This window comes from Benincasa hispida, chromosome 3, assembly GCF_009727055.1.
Source record: "Benincasa hispida cultivar B227 chromosome 3, ASM972705v1, whole genome shotgun sequence".
NCBI classification, from domain to species: domain Eukaryota; kingdom Viridiplantae; phylum Streptophyta; class Magnoliopsida; order Cucurbitales; family Cucurbitaceae; genus Benincasa; species Benincasa hispida.
In genome coordinates, this window is record NC_052351.1 from 10193961 (window position 1) to 10212637 (window position 18677).

General features: G+C 36.7%; 1 protein-coding gene and 1 pseudogene across 1 annotated transcript; both read right to left on the reverse strand.

Annotated features, from left to right (window-relative positions):
* Window positions 1–12491: 12491 nt before the first annotated feature.
* Window positions 12492–13495, reverse strand: LOC120073440 (cysteine-rich receptor-like protein kinase 26). Its single transcript, XM_039026290.1, has 2 exons — window positions 12700–13495; window positions 12492–12628 (listed from the first exon to the last, which is right to left on the reverse strand). The coding sequence occupies exons 1-2, from the start codon at window positions 13493–13495 to the stop codon at window positions 12492–12494; spliced, it is 933 nt and encodes a 310-aa protein (XP_038882218.1).
* Window positions 13496–13799: 304 nt separating this feature from the next.
* On the reverse strand, window positions 13800–16940 carry LOC120074159 (annotated as a pseudogene).
* Window positions 16941–18677: the final 1737 nt, after the last annotated feature.

The following is an 18677-nucleotide window of genomic DNA, read 5'->3' on the forward strand; positions in this document are numbered from 1 at the left end:
GATCGAGTTTTCTTGGACGCATGACTGGTGTTGATCGAGGGTATACTCGAAGAATAGTTCTGCAAAGGTATGTCACTCGATTCCCTTTTTATTTAAGTTAAAAGCATGCTATAATTTACTCGATGATGCATAACTGTTGTTGTTTGTTAGTAAATGCTTTGTTTTTTCACAATGGGTTTGGAACGATCTGCTTTCGCTCAATGGTTCTCTTGTTTAAGAGTTCCTTCAATTGGTATCAGAGCCAGGTTGTTCTGATATTCTGAATTCCATTGATGTATTGAAATGCATTTACAGTCTTGCTGGGTTTTTAAGCATATCTACATTGCATTTAAGTGTTAGATGTAGTTGTGGATGTGAATTAATGGATGTTCTAGATTGCCTTTGTGTACTACTTTCTCTTACATTTCAAAGTTAATTTGTAATGGCCCCTGTGTTTTTGGGCATAATTTACTTTGCTATCGAGTCTATATTCAAAGTGTTTGAGTTTGTAAGAGTCGTTCGTGATGAAGCTTCAACGTATAGAGATGCAGTTTATATCGAGGAAGGAGACCAAAGGTTGGTTAGATCATATAGACCAGGCTAAACGATCATTTAGATTTGGCTAGGCAATCGTGTATAAAAGTTCTAATCAATCGTGTAGCATTTTCTAAACGATCGCATAGCTGATGCTACGCAATCGAGTAAAATGTTTACTCGATCGTGTTGCATTGGCTACTTGATCGTGTAAACGATTGCTGAGTATGGGATACTCGTTGCATGGTAGGCGCGCACACTAAACGATCGAGTAGGCCAACATGTTCATCGCATAGTCACTGGCTACTCGATCCTCGGTATGCGATACTCGACACTTGCTCCTCGATCGTTTAGACGATCATGCTTCATCGTATTGTTGTCATCTACTTGATTGTTTAGGCATGCGTTATACTCGCTGCATTGTGCAATCAAGTGGCCTTCATGCTTCATCGTATAGGCAAAGGCACTCAATCCATGCTACACGATCGTGGTTACTCGACCAACATTACTCGACGATCACAAGGAAAAGCTACACGACCAAAGGAACGAGGCTTCGCCTGGGCGATTCAAGACCCGATTCGCTTGTTTGAACCGGTTGACTCGATAGTTTATGTAATAGATAGTTTTAATTTCCGGTTCTTGAGGCATATCATCCTGGTCCATTAATTTTTTTTAATGTACATGTGATGTATGTTTAATTATATGTCATAAAATATGCCACATAGTTTTAAATCCCACCATAGGTTATGCATTTATTAATACATCATCTTTATATTATAAGAGTTATAAAATAGTAGCTTGTATGATTAAATTACTTTAAAGCATGCCCATGCATCATATAATATAAGAGTTATAATATATGCATGCATCATCTTTATATTATAAGTGTTATAGTATAAGGTGTATGAAAGCATCTATGCTTGGTTCATTACAAGCTTATATAAGAGTTATATATAGTAATGAATGAACATTGAATGAAGCATGGCACTTAGATTAATTTATAAGAGTTATAAATACCTAGTTTAGCTTAGCAATATGATGGTTTTAGTTGTTTCCTTTTATAAGAGTTATAATGGAAATTAGAACTAAAATCAATAAGAAAGACATGCATACAAATTTAGGCTTAAATCATGTTTTAAAAGAGTTTTAAAATTTGATTGAGATAGACCTATGATCATGGTTCTAATGTGATTAGAAACCTAAGTTTCATCTTTTAATCGGTTTAATAGGACTAAATTGACAAATAAAAGATTAAATATGTACCAAATCTATCTATAAGGGGCCTTTTGTCTAAGGCGGGTTCTATCTAAGCTGGGTATTCAAGCTAACGAAAATGGAACACCTCTACCTGGGAACCTACCTGGAAAGGTGAGTTAGATAGATTTGCTGCATACATGCAAATTTGATGATAGTCTGTTAAAGTGTTTAATAAGATTTGATTCGAATTTGTTTAATTATCAAAAGCAAGAGTTGTTTTTTTAGCAAATTAAACTTACACTTAGATAAAATCAGTAGCCGGATTGTCTAAGTTAATGAAACACTAGGTAGAACATTCAGTGGGAGATACTTGGGATATATGATACTTCACTTAAACCTTTACACGTTTCTCCTTAAAAGTTCACACCGTGAGATCTATCCTCGACCTCGAGGCACCCTAAGAGTGTCCCCTTAAAGGATGGTGTTTGGGTAGGTCAATACCAAGATGAATGGAGAGAATGTTCATAGTAAGTGGGAATGGGACGTATGACAATATATCCCACGGTCTCTCTCATTAGGTTGGATAATATTTTGTGCATCGCTTTAAGGCACCTTGGGAGTGTCTGTAACGACCTGACCCCCTAGGACTTAAGTTAGGCTGTTACTAAATACATGCATGCATGGAACTCAAAACGACACTCAGTTATGGCGAAATAAATGTGAATTAAATAAGGTAAGTCCAAAAGACTTTCATTAAATTCAAATACTAAATTAACAGTAGGGTACCCATAAATCATAAAGGACAATAAATAAATCTGAAAAACAATTCTTAAAAGTAAGTTTTAAACATCAAAACTAAAAATTATGAGAATAATGAAAAAAAACTCTAAATCTCATGATGCAGAAGCGTAAAAACTAGTCCCAGTGGCTCGATCACGAATTTCGCTTGTTCATCGCCGGTGTATCTCTACCCTTACCTGAAACAACAACATGAGAAACAATGAGTATAAAATACTCAGTAAGTAACCCCACTACTGGGGTCAGGCTGGACATCTATGTCCTCTAGATACCCATCTCTGGTGAAACATATAAACTGCTCTAGTCCTCATGGGATACATGTACACATGAAACAAGAAGGAGACTGAGTCCTATCCTACTGTAGTTAAGTATGACCACTACCTTTGGTGAATCCTGAAGGAGACGCAAACTGGTGAATCCCGAAGGAAACACAAAATCTAATGGGCATCTAATTAATCAGTAAAGACATTTGCATAGTCTCAACATCATAATCATCACTGTACGAATCTATAACATACATATAAACCTCAACATCATGGCTCTACAACATACACATATACCTCAACATCATGGTTCTACAACATACATGTATACTTCAACATCATCAGATCAAATACAACCATATGGAAGCACATACCATCTCATACTAGCATTCAAGTGTCTATGTGCATAAATAAATAATTCAGATCTCATACCAGAACATACTTTGATCATATTATACTGTTAATCTATCATGCTAACATTCTGCTATAACATACATTTACCATGCTAGCATACATCTAATGCCTAGCTCGTGGGCAGTTCCAGTAGTAAGATTACTTACTTCGAAACCAAATCTAACAAAAAGTAATCCACACCCTCCTTTAACTTAGTAAAATTCTTCAATCACACCCTGAATCAAAAATCAGAATTAAGTCCGACGTTTAGGATTAAATTCCAAATACGAAAATACCTCATATGCCACAAAACAACTTACCCAAACTATGTGTTGATCCAGAAATCTGTTCCAAGCTTAGCACGGAGATACCAATCTATTCATAACCCAAAATTTGGAATTTAAAACCAATTTCTAGCATATTAACCCATTCCGAAGAGCTTCAAGTTCACATTACTTACCAAACACGCTCCAAAATTCCCTGGAGTCGAACTATAATCTTATTGGACAGCGGGTCCTGACACCTTGAAACTTCAATCCAAGCTTCACAACATAAACATTATACTAAATTAAATCCAAACCCAAAGAGTGACCAAACCCATCCAAGAAAATATAAACTTTAGATCTTACCCCAGATTCCAAGTTCTGGCAAAAACCCCACGGAATGATGGCGAAGGTCGAACCAACGGCTGGTCGGATGGAGAAACGACAATGACCAGCGGCAGAGATCTTGGACGAGCGGCTCGGCCTCAACTAACATGGTTGGTCGGCGTCGGGTGGCTGCTGGAGGCGTGGCGCAGACCTACGCGGACCAGCTGGCGAGATCGGCGGTGAGCAGCCGCAGAGGCCGGTTTGGGCTCGGGAGGCGGTGCTGGGCCGACAGTCGACGAATGGTGGTCGGCTGGGCAGCAACGGCGGCGGCCACGCGATGAAGGGGTGGGGGTCGGTTAGGGCACGTGTGGTGAGGTTGAAAAAGGAGAGAAATTTCGAGGAAGGGGGCGCCGGATTGCGTGATGAAGAAAGGGGGGGTTGATTTTTATAAAATAATAACAATAATAATAAAACAAAAAAGGAAATAAGTATAATTACATTTAATTCTTTTCCTTATTCCACTTTATACTATTAAATTCCTTTCCGTTTCAAAAGAAAATTAATTCCTGCCATTAATTTCCAATTTGAATCATTTCACGCCAACAATTAAATTCCCGCACTTATACTTAAAGTCCAAAATTCCAAAAATGCCCTCCAACTAATAACAATTACTAACATTCCAATTAATAAAGTTACTGAAATTACATTATTACTAAAAGATGTGCGGGGTGTTACAATGTCCCCCTAAAGGATGACATTTTTGCACAACTCTTTATCTGATCTCCTGAAAAGGATAAGGTTGCTTTAGTCTCTTGTCGTAATCTACTTTTTCTCTACAGTGGGTGCATCAGGGCGGGACTCTATGGCCTAAAATGAGGGGTTACACTTATGCGGAATTGTTACGGTTGTTAACAAATTATGGACTAAAAAATGGTGACTGTTAGAGTCAGTTACAAGAGTTATTTTTGTCTAATGGTTGAGAATGTCTCATCCTAGTGAAAGGACACTTGATCACCCCTTCGGTGACTTTTGTCCTGTCTCGCTGGGGCTCATTGCAATATAGATGTCTTTTCACTTACGGTACATTAAAACTATTTTGCTAAAACCTAAAATTGGTGTTAAAAGTGGTACTACAAATATACTTATTAAGTTTATTCTTGTTTTCGGCAACTTTGAAAATAGCAACCGCTATTTTAGCTCTATTAGCCGTTGATAAGTTGACTGACGATAACTATGCTAGTTGGAAAAACACGATTAACACAATGCTTATCATTGATGACCTCCGATTCATCCTTACGGAGGAGTTTCCTCCTATTCTAACTCAAACTGCCGTTCGAAATGTTCAAGAGGCATATGAGAAATGGACACGGGTGAACAAGAAGACCCGAGCTTACATCTTGCCAGCCTGAACGATGTCTTGGCCAAGAAGCATGAGCCCACGGTCTCTGCTCGGGAGATCATGGAGTCCCTGAGGGAAATGTTTGAACAACTGTCCAGGCAGCTCAAGCATGAAGCTCTAAAGTGCATCTTCAACTCCAAAATGGAGGAGGGTACATCTATTCGAGAACATGTTCTGAACATGATGGTCCACTTTAATGTGGTAGAGATGAATGAGGCTCGCATCGATGAGGGCACCAGGTTAGCTTTATTCTGCACATGTTGCCAGAAAGCTTCCTACACTTTGTAAGCAACGCTATTCTAAACAAGGTTGATTACACCCTTACAACTCTCCTCAACGAGTTGCAGACATTCCAATCCTTACTGAAAAGCAAAGAAAAGAAGGTTGGTGTGGCAAATGTTGCTTCATCATCTAAGAAATTTCATCAGGGTTCGACCTCAGGAACTAAGTTTGCATCTTCTACTTCTAATACTAACAAGTGGAAGAAAAAGAAGGGTAGTAAGGGGAAGGGGAAGAGGAAGACATTGGCTAACCCACAACCTGCCGCTCAACGGGGTAGGTGACCAGCGCCAGTTGAAAAAGGAAAATGTTTCCATTGTAATCAGGATGAGCACTGGAAGCGGAACTGCCCACGCTGGTTAAAGAAGAGGAAGAAGGCCAAGGCCAAGGCCAAATAAGGTACATGTGATTTACTGGTTTTGGAAACTTGTTTAGTAGAGAATGATGATTCTGCCTGCATTATAGACTCTGAAGCCACTAACCATGTTTGTTCTTCTTTCCAAGGGATTAGATCCTGGCAACAGCTTGAGGCTGGTGAGATGACAATACGAGTAGACATCGGACATGTCGTTTCAGCTGTGGCAGTGGGAGGCCTCCAGTTGACTTTACATAATAGATTTATCATTTTGAATGATGTGTATATTGTTCTCGAGTTAAAGAGGAGCTTGATTTCTGTAAAATGCTTGCTTGAATGTAAATATACTTTCAACTTTTCGGTGAATAAAGTGTTTATTCTAAAAGATGGTGTTGAGATATGTTAAGCTTTACTGGAAAATAATTTGTATGTGCGAAAGTCGTTAGCAACAAATTCCCTCCATAACATAGAGATGTTTAAAACCACCGTAATTCAAAATAAATGATTTAAAGTTTCTCCTAAAGAAAATGTCCAACTTTGGCACCTTCAATTAGGGCACATCAATATCAATAGGATTGAGAGGTTGGTGAAGAATAGACTTTTAAACGAGTTAGAAGAAAATTCTTTACCTATGTGAGAGTCATGTTTTGAAGGTAAGATGACTAAAGACCTTTTACTGGAAAAGGATATCGAGCCAAAGAGCCTCTAGAGTTAGTGCATTCAAACCTTTATGGTCCGATGAATGTACGAGCCAAGGGAAGCTACGAGTATATCATCACTTTTTACTGATGATTATTCGAAGTATGAGTATGTTTATTTAATGCAACATAAGTCAGAATCCTTTGAAAAATTCAAAGAGTTCAAGACTGCATTTGAAAACGCATTAGATAAACGGTGAAAACGCATTAGATAAACGGGATTTTGAGTTCCAAAAGTATTTGATAGAACATGGAATTTTTTCCCAACTCTCAGTACTTGGTACACCTTAGCAAAATGGTGTATCGGAGAGGAGAAACAAAACCCTATTAGACATGGTTCTGTCGATGATGAGTTACGCTTCCTTACCAGACTCGTTTTGGGGTTTTGCAGTAGAGACTGCAACTTATATCCTCAACTGTGTTCTGGGTGTTCTTTCCAAGAGTGTTGCCAGAACACCTTTGGAGTTGTGGAACGGGCATAAAGCTAGTTTGTGTCACTTTCGCATCTGAGGTTGTCCAGCACATGTGCTTGAGGCTAATCCTAAGAAACTAGAACCATGTTCGAGGCTGTGCCTATTTATAGGCTACCCCAAAGGGACACGAGGAGGTTACTTTTATGATCCTATAGAAAAAAAGGTGTTTGTATCGACAAACACTACCTTCCTTGAAGAGAATCATATAAGGGAACAGAGTCCAAGAAGTAAAACCGTGTTTCGTGAGCTTTCCAACGAAACTACTGAAACTTCAACAAGAGTTGTTGATGAGCCTGCTACATCAACAAGAGTTGTTAATGGAAGTTCATATAGTAGGTCAAATCCACCTCAAGAGTTGAGAGAACCTCGACGTAGTAGTAGGGTTGCGTACTCATCTGTTTGCTATATGGGTTTAACTAAAATCTTGGCTATGGTAACCGATGGCGAGGTTGAGGATCCGTTGTCTTACAAGAAGGCAATGGAGGATGTTTACCAAGATGAATGAATCAAAGCCATGGATCTCGAGATGGAGTTTATGTACTTGAATTCAGTATGAGATCTTGTAGATCAACCTGATGGGATTAAATCTATAGGTTGCAAATGGATCTACAAGAGAAAACGGGGTGCTGATGGGAAGGTGTAAACCTTCAAGGCTAGACTTGTGGCAAAGGGTTATACCTAGGTAGAGGCAGTTAACTATGAGGAGACTTTCTCGCCTGTTGCCATGCTTAAGCCTATCCGCATCCTCCTATCCATTGTCTCATATTATGAATATGAGATATGGAAAATGAATGTCAAGACTACCTTTCTGAATGGTAATCTTGAGAAGACCATTTACATGGTGCAACCAGGGGGATTCATAGCCCAAGGTCAAGAGAAAAAAGGTTTACAAGCTGAATCGGTCCATTTATGGACTGAAACAGGCATCTCGATCTTGGAACATAAGGTTTGATACTACAATCAAATCTTACGGCTTTGACCAAAATGTTGATGAGCCTTGTGTCTACAAGAAAATCATCAACAGTTCAGTAGTTTTCCTAGTGTTATATGTAGACGATATCCTACTCATTGGGAATGATGTAGGTTTACTGACTTCAGTTAAAAACTGGCTAGCAACCCAATACCAAGTAAAATATTTGGGAGAGACTCAGTTTGTTCTTGGTATTCAGATCTTTTGGGATCGGAAGAACAAAGTGCTAGCATTGTTTCAGGCATCGTACATTGATAAGATGTTGATCAAGTACTTGATGTAGAACTCCAAAAGGGGCATTTTGCCTTTTTGGCATGGAGTTACTTTGTCTAAGGAGAAGTTCCCTAAGACACTTCAAGAGGTTGAGAAAATGAGACAGGTCCTCTATGCATCTATCGTTGGCAGTTTGATGTATGCAATGTTATGCACTAGACCTGACATCTGCTATGCTGTGGGGATAGTCAGTAGATATCAGTGTAATCCAGGACAGGGTCACTGGACAACCGTCAAGAACATCCTCAAGTATCTTTGGAGAATGAGGGACTACATGCTTGTGGATGGTTCTAAGGATTTGATCCTTACAGGATACACAGACTCTCATTTTTAGATTGTTAAGAATTCTCAGAAATCCACTTCAGGATTAGTGTGCACTCTTAACAGAGAGGCTATAGTATAGAGAAGCATTAAGCAGGGGTACATCGCTGATTCCACCATGGAGGCCGAGTATGTAGTGACTTGTGAAGCTGCTAAGGAGGCCGTTTGGCTCCAAAAATTCCTGATTGATCTGAGAGTTATTCGAGACCTGTCTAGGTCCATTACCCTATATTGTGATAATAGTGGTGCTATGGCAAATTCCAGAGAGCCTCGGAGTCATAAGCGCGACAAGCATATAGAGCGGAAATACCATCTCATCCACAAGATAGTGTATTGAAGGAACGTGATTGTCACGAAGATAGCTTCGGAGCACCACGTTGCCGATCCATTTATGAAGGCTCTCACAACTATAGTGCTTGAGGGTCACCTACACAGCCTGGGTTTACGAGACCGACCGCGGCTGGACTAGGGCAAGTAGGAGTATTATTGTATTGGGCTTTTGTGCCCTAATTTATTGTGTTGTACTTGTAATTATCTTGTACACCCCACTAGCTTTAGGACAAGAGGGAGAATATTGGGGTTGATGCTCTAAATCTCGCAGGGTTCCGTAGTTTGTAAACACGTGTATGAACAAATATTTGTGATGTAATAATATGAGATACTTTATTCACTATTGTCTATGAAATATGAGATATTTTAGTTACATTAACCACAAACCAATAAATTAAGATCCTTGGTTATCGTTGTAACTTAAGCATGTATGTGGAGACATACAAGTGGATCATGCCTTAAGTGATAATCTAAATGGTCTGTAGTATATGGATAAAGGAGGGAAACCTTATCCTGGTGACACTACTGATACGACCCGCTTTGTAGATGTTACAAGTGTTGTAAAGTACTACAAATGATCTAATCCTGGTCATTCATATGGAGACATACGAGTAGGGGTATCCTATACAAAGAAGTTTGTATAAGACCCGACCACGAAATGTTTAGTCTCGTTATATAACGTCGTTCATGACAGAGACTTTCATTTCACTAGGATGACCATAGGTAACATGACCTTAATCCTGAGTGAGTTGGGAATTCTTGCCTATGAGAGCGGTTCTTTGATTTGCATGGGTGTGAGTGGCCAGATCGTCGACTCAAACCTACAACTTGAGGATTCGTCTGATTGGGGAGCTGGGAACTCAACTACACAAGATAGAATTCACTCCTTCCCTAAAGCAGGGTAAGTAGATAAATTGCTTCCTTAAGGGCTGATTCCAAGGCTTGAGCAATGTGGCGCCACACTTTCTCATAGCCCGAGAAGTATTTACTCATAGTGGGACTACGATGTATTGTTCATTAGAGGAATCAGTGGTACTTAAGGAGTTAGATGTAACTACAGGGGCAAAACAGTAAATTAGTCATGCTGTAGTTACGAGTGATTTGTGAAGGGTCATAGTACAAAAATAAATTTGTAGTGTGAAGAGTGCAGCTGTCAGTCTTTAGTAGAGTGCCCGGCAGTTAACGGATGGTGGATATCATGATTAAAGAGTTTAGTCAGTTATTCACATATCGTTGGAACTTCAAGCTACAGGTCCATAAGGGCCCCTTAGTAGCTCAATGGATTCATGTCGAGGATCAGTTTTTGGGTTAGTTTGAAGTGTTCAAATTAACAAGAGGAAATTTGATTATATATGATATAATTAAATTGATTCAATTATATGTGATATAATTGATTTGATGTATTAGATACATTAATTGGAAGAATTAATATAAATATGATTTATATTAAATGCAATAAAGGAGAAAAAGAACTATGGTTTAAATATTACATATGATAAGATATTAAAATTATATGTTATAAATATAATATGATAAATTAGTTATTATATTTATTTATAATAAAATAATTATGAGATAATTGTTGGTAGCTAATTTTTTCTCTTTTAACCAATCAAGTGGGAAGTTATTATCAGTTTGAATAACTGAAGGATAAAAATGAAAATTGTTTTCATTTTTCAGTAGTGCAACACATTCGATCAGGTAAAAGAAAAGTGTTATACGATAGCCTTTGTGAGAGTGAACGATCATGCATTAAGGATTGAGTTTGCTAGACGACAGCTCCTTGATACTCAACGATCTAGTACCCAGTCTATACGATAGACTTAGCCATTCTCCCACTTGCTCGATCGTTTATTCGATCGTTCAATTCCTCCTTCCCTCTACCAAATACATACAGAGTCTACACCTTCTAGATTCTCACACCGAGAATACCAAGGTAACCGAGTGGTGGTATCGAGTTTACTATTCGAGGGTCGAGGATCGAGTGTTACTCGATTGTTTGAGGATCTGACAGTTCATGATTTTCACTAGTTGTTCGTTGCGTTCGTGCATTTGATCGAGCTTGCTTGGACGCGTGACTGGTGTTGATCGAGGGAATACTCGAAGAATAGTCTTTGAAAGGTATGTCACTCGATTCCCTTTGTATTTAACTTAAAAGCATGCTGTAATTTACTCGATGATGCATAACTGTTGTTGTTTGTTAGTAAATGCTTTGTTCTTTCACAATGGGTTTGGAACGATCTGTTTCCGCTCAATGGTTCTCTTGTTTAAGAGTTCCTTCAGAATCCCATCTAGATAGAGATCTTACTAAGGACATTTGGAGTTTTGGTTGAGGAAGATCATAGTCATCTTGAAGCTATCATCAATCTCAATGAATCCAATATATTATTTATTCTTGGCAATTTAGCATGAATGATCCTAGGACTAATATATTTAATATAGATTTAAAAAAATTATGCTAACACCTACAAATTGATCCTTGAATTAGGGGGAGACCGTCATTCACTCAGATTAAAAAAAGAAAAAGATAACATAGCTTTTGTTTCTGAAATTATGTTAAATTTTAAAATTTTCTTTAACAAATATGATGATCATGCTAAAGAAATTGTGAGAAAAAAGCTTAATTTTCAAAATAAAAAATCAAATAATTATCAAATAGAGCCCAACCCTCCTTAGTTCGTGATTCGTCATTTGGTTTTATGTTTTGAAAAATAAAAAGTATAGAAAAAACAATGAAAATATATTTGGTACACTTATTTTCAAAAACTATTTTAAAAGATAACTAAAAAAAGGGCATACTAATAAAAACATTCTTTATTTATAGGGACTATATAGTTGAAAAAAATTAGCAAAAAATATAAGTTGAGTATTGTTCTTAATAGGGGCCCATATTTTTAGTTTTAAATTTTCACAAATTCTTACCCTGGTTTTATTGTATATACCCCAATACACATTTTTTTAAAAAAAAAAAAAATTTACCATATATGCATGCATGATAATGATAGTTGATGTATGTGAATTTGGTCCTAAAAATTAGTTCAAGCAGTAAGTAGTCAGATTTTATCAATTGGAATTGAAAAAAAAAAAAAATAGCAATTACCCTAATTTTTTAATTAAGTTTTACCTTTAGATTTTTAAAGGACCATTTTTAAATATAATAAAATGAGTTAACTTATTTATAAATATAACAAAATTTCATTTTGTTGTATTGAAAAATATATTCTAACAATTTTGCTATTTAAAACAATTATTAACCATATGAAATTAAAACGAATTGGCTACAGAATAATATCTCTTAACTTTTCCCTCTTAAAAGAAATAATATACTTCTATTAAACCAATCTGCACCAGTAATTAATTAATGTAATAATCTATAGTTATATTGCACTTATTTCTTTATTTTATAGATAAAATATCGGAAACATAGTTAAAATTCCATAAAACCTGATTGAATTTTTTTAGAAGCTTTATTCCAAATAAGCCCCACGTTAACCACCATTATTAGAAGCCAAAAAAAGTCAAAATTCCATACAAAAAGGGGAAGAGCTTGATTATTCGCTGGAATCCAAGTCAACCTTTTCTTTCTTTCATTTTCTTTTTTGAAGTAATTAATGAATCGAATATAACAACAAAAAGAGATTAATTACTCTCAACTCTCTCCTCAATCTTCCTGGATTTCAGAAACATGTAGATGCAGATTATCAAAACCCAGCAAGAAACTACTGATAAAACCATTATGATCACAATATGAACTCTGTTCTTCACATTCTTTTTCCCTGCAAAAATCTGAGTTAGGCCCAGAATTCACAATTGTTCTGAGAAGATAAACAAAAGGAAACATACATACCTACTGCACGGGATTCGTGAACTGTCGACGAGGGAGTAGATATCGCGGTCAGTGGCGGAGTCGGCCCATCATCAGTTACAGAATCAAAGAAGCGGTTTGGTTTATAATTCACCATACAGCTGGGGGTAAAAATCCCAGCAGATTGGCTACTAAAACTTGGGAGTTTCTTGAAACTGGAAGATAAGCAATCATCACATTGTCGTGGAGTTAAATCAGGCAGGCATTGGACGAGGGCGTGGGTTGTTTCCAGCTCTGAACTTGACATATTTCCAGTTGCATATTTGTGTAGAGGACCACCTAAAGAGGCTTTGTTTTTCAGACTATTCAACAAGATTCTTAGCCTTCGAATGAACTGATCTGTGTTCGTTGCGTTTTTTGTCGACTGAGTCCTGAACATTGGGCTAATATACATTTGATTGGACAAGGATGTACTTGAGTAGTGCAAGGAGCAATTTTCATACCATCCAATTGCTTCTTTTTGGTTAGAACAGTGCTTTCCGAGGAGACAAACAGAGTCCATGAGGCAGCTTTGACAAGCGTCGGGTGTAATATCTGGTCGACAAAGACCAACAGCATTGGCTATGTCTGAGCTTTGTCCATAAGAAAATCTGTAAAAGCCGTAGCTGAGGCTTTTGTTGGTGGTGATGGAGGAGAGGACATGGTCAAGGTTGGCCTTGAAGGTACTGTTGGCTGTGAAGTTACCAGTGTTGTATATGCAGAAATGAGAAATGAAGTTAGGCTGAGCACTAGCTTTGGCCATTAATAGCAGAAGAGAAGGGAGAAGGTAGAATGCCATGGCTGCTTGGCTTTGAGCTTCTTCTCAGTCATTCCCTTTTATATATGACTCATTTTGAGTTTTCTATTTGACTGTATTATAATGAATGGAAAATCAAAATTGTCACATAACCATGTTCAATTATTCTTGACAGCAAACTATAAGTTTAGATCATGATGAGAGATTTGGAAAAAAAATGTACGCAACACTGATAAATTAAAACAATTATGAAGGTCAAAATATTCAAATTGAAAATAGAAAAAGAAAATATATGTTACATGCACTTTAAACTTTATGCAGATTACAAGACCTGTTTACACCAATGTTAATTTGAGATTGTTACCTCCATCCCAAGACACTAGTAAGCTTGAATATCAATAGCTGAATACTGGTTTGCTGATTCTTCTTCTATGTTAAGACTCTCGCATAGACTAAGCTGTGATCTTTCTGTGTCATCAAGATGCCGTGGCAAGTTTGAGGTATTGCTCTGCAGCAAAAATCCGGGCCGCAAATGTTCAGGTAGAGCGAGGGAGTTGCTATTGAGCATGAGAACAACTGAATCCATGGTTGGTCTACTAGCTACCTTTTCTTGAACACACAGTAATCCAAGATGGATGCATCTCACGATTTCATCAATGCAAGTTGTAGCCAATATCGGGTCTATGATGGCTATGACATTCCCTTCCATCCAGTTTTTCCATGTCTGTTTTGGCAAATTTGTGTTAAAACTTTGTAGTGAAAGAACATATCTTTCAAAAATATTCATACTTACATAGCTTAGAAGGTGCTCTATATTTTCCCCATCTTGGAAGCAACTGTTCTTTTGGCCACTTACAATCTCTAGGAGAATTACATCAAAACTGAACACATACGTTTTCACAGAAAAATATCCATACATTGCGTACTCTGGGCCATATATCCACTTGAAATAAGAAACATTTAGTTCAGTATTTGTCTCAATCTTGTAAGACAACCTAAATTTTGTAGAAAATACAGAATTTGAATGATAATAGAGTGCAACAGTTTTTAGAACTTACTATGTTCCCTTAATTTTACTCGTATCACCATGAGATCGATTGATTGAACACAATTTTATCATTCCAAAATCAGTGATCTTTGGATTTAGCTCTGCATCTAATAAAATATTACTAGTTTTAAGATCATGATGAATGACTTTGAATCGAGAATCACCGTGCAAATATACGAGTCCACGACTGATGCCAACTATAATCTTGTAGCGTCTTGACCAGTCCAGATAATGACGTTGAATGGGATCTACATTTTCATTTAATAAGTATATGTATGCTTTTAGCTAAAAGTGAACTGAAAATGTGAACAAACTTTTAACTGGATAGACAGATTATGAAATGATGCCTAAGAACAGAGAACAAAATACAAAGAGGTTACCAAATATGAAATGATCCAGGCTTGAGTTAAGCAAAAACTCGTAGATGAGTAGCCTTTCGTTTCTCTCGAAGCAAAAGCCAAGAAGTCGAACCAGATTCCGGTGTTGCAGCTTAGCAACTAGTAAAACTTCATTTTTAAATTCAAAGTCACCCTGTTGCGAACCTTGAGCTAGCCTTTTCACAGCCACTTCTTGTCCATTGAAAAGCTTACCCTGAAGGTACATAAACAAGGGTAAAATTATAGGAGTCTTCCACCCTGTTGGAGCAAAATGCTATACTTTGACATTTTAAGATTGTTCAATTCCATGCAATTACCTTATAAACACCACCAAATCCACCTTGTCCAAGTTTATTTGAAATTGAGAAGTCATTTGTTGCTTCTCTAATCGTCTTGAATCCATATTGCAAGAAAGTGGGGATAACGTCATCATCATTAGCTTCACAATTCACAAGTAGTATGTTGACATGAGAATTAGAAATTTAGCAGACATTTACCATTTCAAAATGATAATTATAAGAAGAAATATTAGGCTTTGAAGAAAAAAAATATGATCTTACTCCCAAATCTTTCCCTCAACTTTCTGGATCTCAAAAAGGTGAAGATGCCGACGGCTAAAACCAAAACAGCCACAGATGGGAGAACTATTACAATGGTAGTGTTTATGGTGTTCTTCTTTGCTGAAAACAATTGACATCTCTTTCTGTTAAATTCTTGAACTAATTATTTTAAACAATAATGCCAGGTATCTTTTGATAATCATTTGTTTTTTGGTTTATGAAAAATAAGTTTGTAAATATTACTTCCAATCACAGTTTTTTTTTTTGGTATCTATTTTTAACAAGTGTCTTCAAAATCCATGTCAACGATTGAAAGTAATTTACTTATTTATTTATTTATTATTTTTTAAAATTTTGCTAAGAACTAATAATATATATATGAAAATATGTGAAGTGAAGGGATCAAACATCTAACATCGAGATTAATAGTACAAGTTTTATATCAGTTGACTTATACTCATTTTGGTTAAAGAATTCAAATATTTTCATAAAAAAGTTGGAAATTATTGCAGAGAAATTGGGAGGGAATTAGCACAATGTTTCAAAGCTAGAAAACTAAATAGCTATCCAACGAAACCTAAAATTTTCATTTAGAGAATGTGTTGAAATACGGACTGTATAGATCACTTTTGATGCTTAAAATGATCCTTAAAGACACGAGAAAAGAAAATGGTTGAATTGATAAGAACAAAGTGAACACAACCTCAAACCATACCTTCTGAAGACCTGGAATTGCTAGAAGGAACAAAAATTAGCGGCGGTGGTGGTGGCAAATCAGCAGAAGGGTCAAAGAAGAGGGACATCTGATATCTAACATTACAGCTGGGTGAATAATATCTCCAAGTTTTACTACAACACGATGGAATTGTTTGAAACGCTGAATCTAAGTATGCATCACATTGTAATTTAGACAAATCAGGTGTGCACTGCAGAAGTGCATATATCCTGCCAAACGCTTCTCCAAATATATCTCCAGCTGCATACTTCAATGAAGAACCACCAGAAGATGCATTATCTTTCAAGCCATCCAGCAATGCCCCCAGATTCTGCCTGAACAGATCTTCCTGTGCTATAGTGTCGTTTTTTATCCACATGATGAATACGGGTTCATCTTCCATTGCACCAAATATGGGACGACTTGAATAGCGTAGCATACAGTTATCAGACCACCCAATTGCTTCTTTCTGCTCAGGACATAGCTGTGTGAGAAAATATATAGAGTCATTGAGACAGTTTCGACAAACATCAGGCTTCGTATCTCCTCAGCAGAGCCCAAAAGCATTGGCTGATTCCAAGCTTTCACCATAGGAAAAATTGTAAAAGCCATTGCCAGTATCTTTGGCAGTGGCAATGGAGGAGAGTACACGATCGAGGTTGGTTTTATAGGTGCTGTTGCTGGTGAAGTTTCCTACTTCATACATGCAAACGTGCTTGACAAAGACTGGCTGTGTGGCACAAATTCTAGCAAAGAAACACAAAGCAAGAGGAAGAAAGAACTCCATATAATGTTGGCTGTAACAGCAGACAAATTTGGAAAAAACACCACAACATCTAGGAGCTTCCATTTCAAGTTAAAGCTATCAGATATTTAAATGTTAGCATTTTTCCTTTGGCCTTCGAATGATATTAATGAAGGTCGTTGGTCTATCTTCTGATCAATAGATACTAATGCCTGAAACTACCTTGGCTGACTTTCCTTTATTCGACTAGAAGCTTTATTATATGATCTACGTAATTAATGAATTCTGAATTGAGCATATCCATACGGAAACTATTTCATTTTTTGTATTTAATTTTTGAAAATAAAGTCTATTCTCTCACATTTTCTTACAATAGTGCATCTTTCTTAATTACAAAAGTTGAATTCTTAACCAAAATTTAAAAACAAAAATAAGTTTTTAAAAACTACCATTTTTTAATTTTCAAAACTTGGCTTAGTCTTTTGCAACATGGGTAAAAAGTGAATAAAAAAGCAAGAAATCTAGACGTTGAAGAGGTATTAGTAGGCTTAATTTTTAAAATCTAAAAACTAAAAACTAAATGTTTATCGAAGAGGATTTAATAAATTGGCGGTTGAATTTCCAACAACTTAGGAAGCTCAGTTTTTCTTAATCCAAAGTGAGAAAATAACATAAGAATTTAACAACATTCCTTTAATATGCAACAATATTATAAATCATCGAGAAGATAATGGACTGCCGTAATACGTACAATATTGGTCAAGCTCTTGATAAGGTGAGAGTCAGTTTTGCTGAAAATTTCAAATGGGCTGGGCCATATGGATATGTTTAGGAATTCATCTCAGCTTCCTGCAAACAAGAAAATGTCAAAAGTCAGGGATGAGTCCAGTCAATTCCATGGAATAAAATGTCATTGATTATTATTATTATCTAAGATCTCTGAACATCATGACTAGTTCTTTGAGCAAACCTAGTCCAAATTTTCGATTCATTTCAACAAGGCGCAATTTCATTCGACCTTCCTCCAGCTATGTTCTCTTAGACTTCATTATCAACTCAATCCTAGCTTCAGAAACTTTTTTCAAACTCAAGAAACCCCTACAAGCATCTTGAAGAGACTGTAGTTGACGATTTTCAACTTACCATAGGATGATCAGTGGGGTTCTATTTGTTCTCGACTCGACGATACCTATATAAAATGAATAAGGTCTTGGTTACATCAGTGATTGTGCAGCGAATTTCATATATGACGCTTGGTCGTCACCTTTCTTTGCCGCATCATCAGTCACGCCGTTCAGTGTAGGCCGTCCTTGATCCATAGCCGGTAGAACAGGTTCTTCAGTTCGTAAATGGAATTCTTTTGTTTGCCGTTGGCATGCAACAACATTTTACAGAGAATGATACAATCGATTGTTGGAGCACAAATTTTTGGGATACCTCATGGGAGAACTGAAGAAAGTGTTAGAAAAAAAACGTGGAGGACAAATATGAAAAAATGAGTAGATGTATTTTCCATTCAATTAAGCATATCTTTATATAGACTTACAAATATAACTATAGGAATGCGGTTTAAAACTATAAATGTCATCAAATGCTCATAACTCACATAACTCCTATAACTCAAAAATCACTATTGGTTACAAAAAAACTAAAAGTCACAAAACCCAAAAGTCACACTAAATGCCACAAATAAAGTTTAATAATGACAAACTTTTCAACACCCTCTTAAATTTGATTTGTTACACCAAGTAAACTCCTCATTTTGATAAAAGTCTCCAA

What these genes read in the sequence shown, in the direction of transcription:
- LOC120073440 (XM_039026290.1), bottom strand. Translation starts at nt 13,495, where the DNA reads ATGGCATTCTACCTTCTCCCTTCTCTTCTGCTATTAATGGCCAAAGCT. An exon ending in TCACGAATCCCGTGCAGTAG is followed by an intron (nt 12,629 to 12,699) that starts GTATGTATGTTT and finishes AGATTTTTGCAG; the next exon opens with GGAAAAAGAATGTGAAGAAC.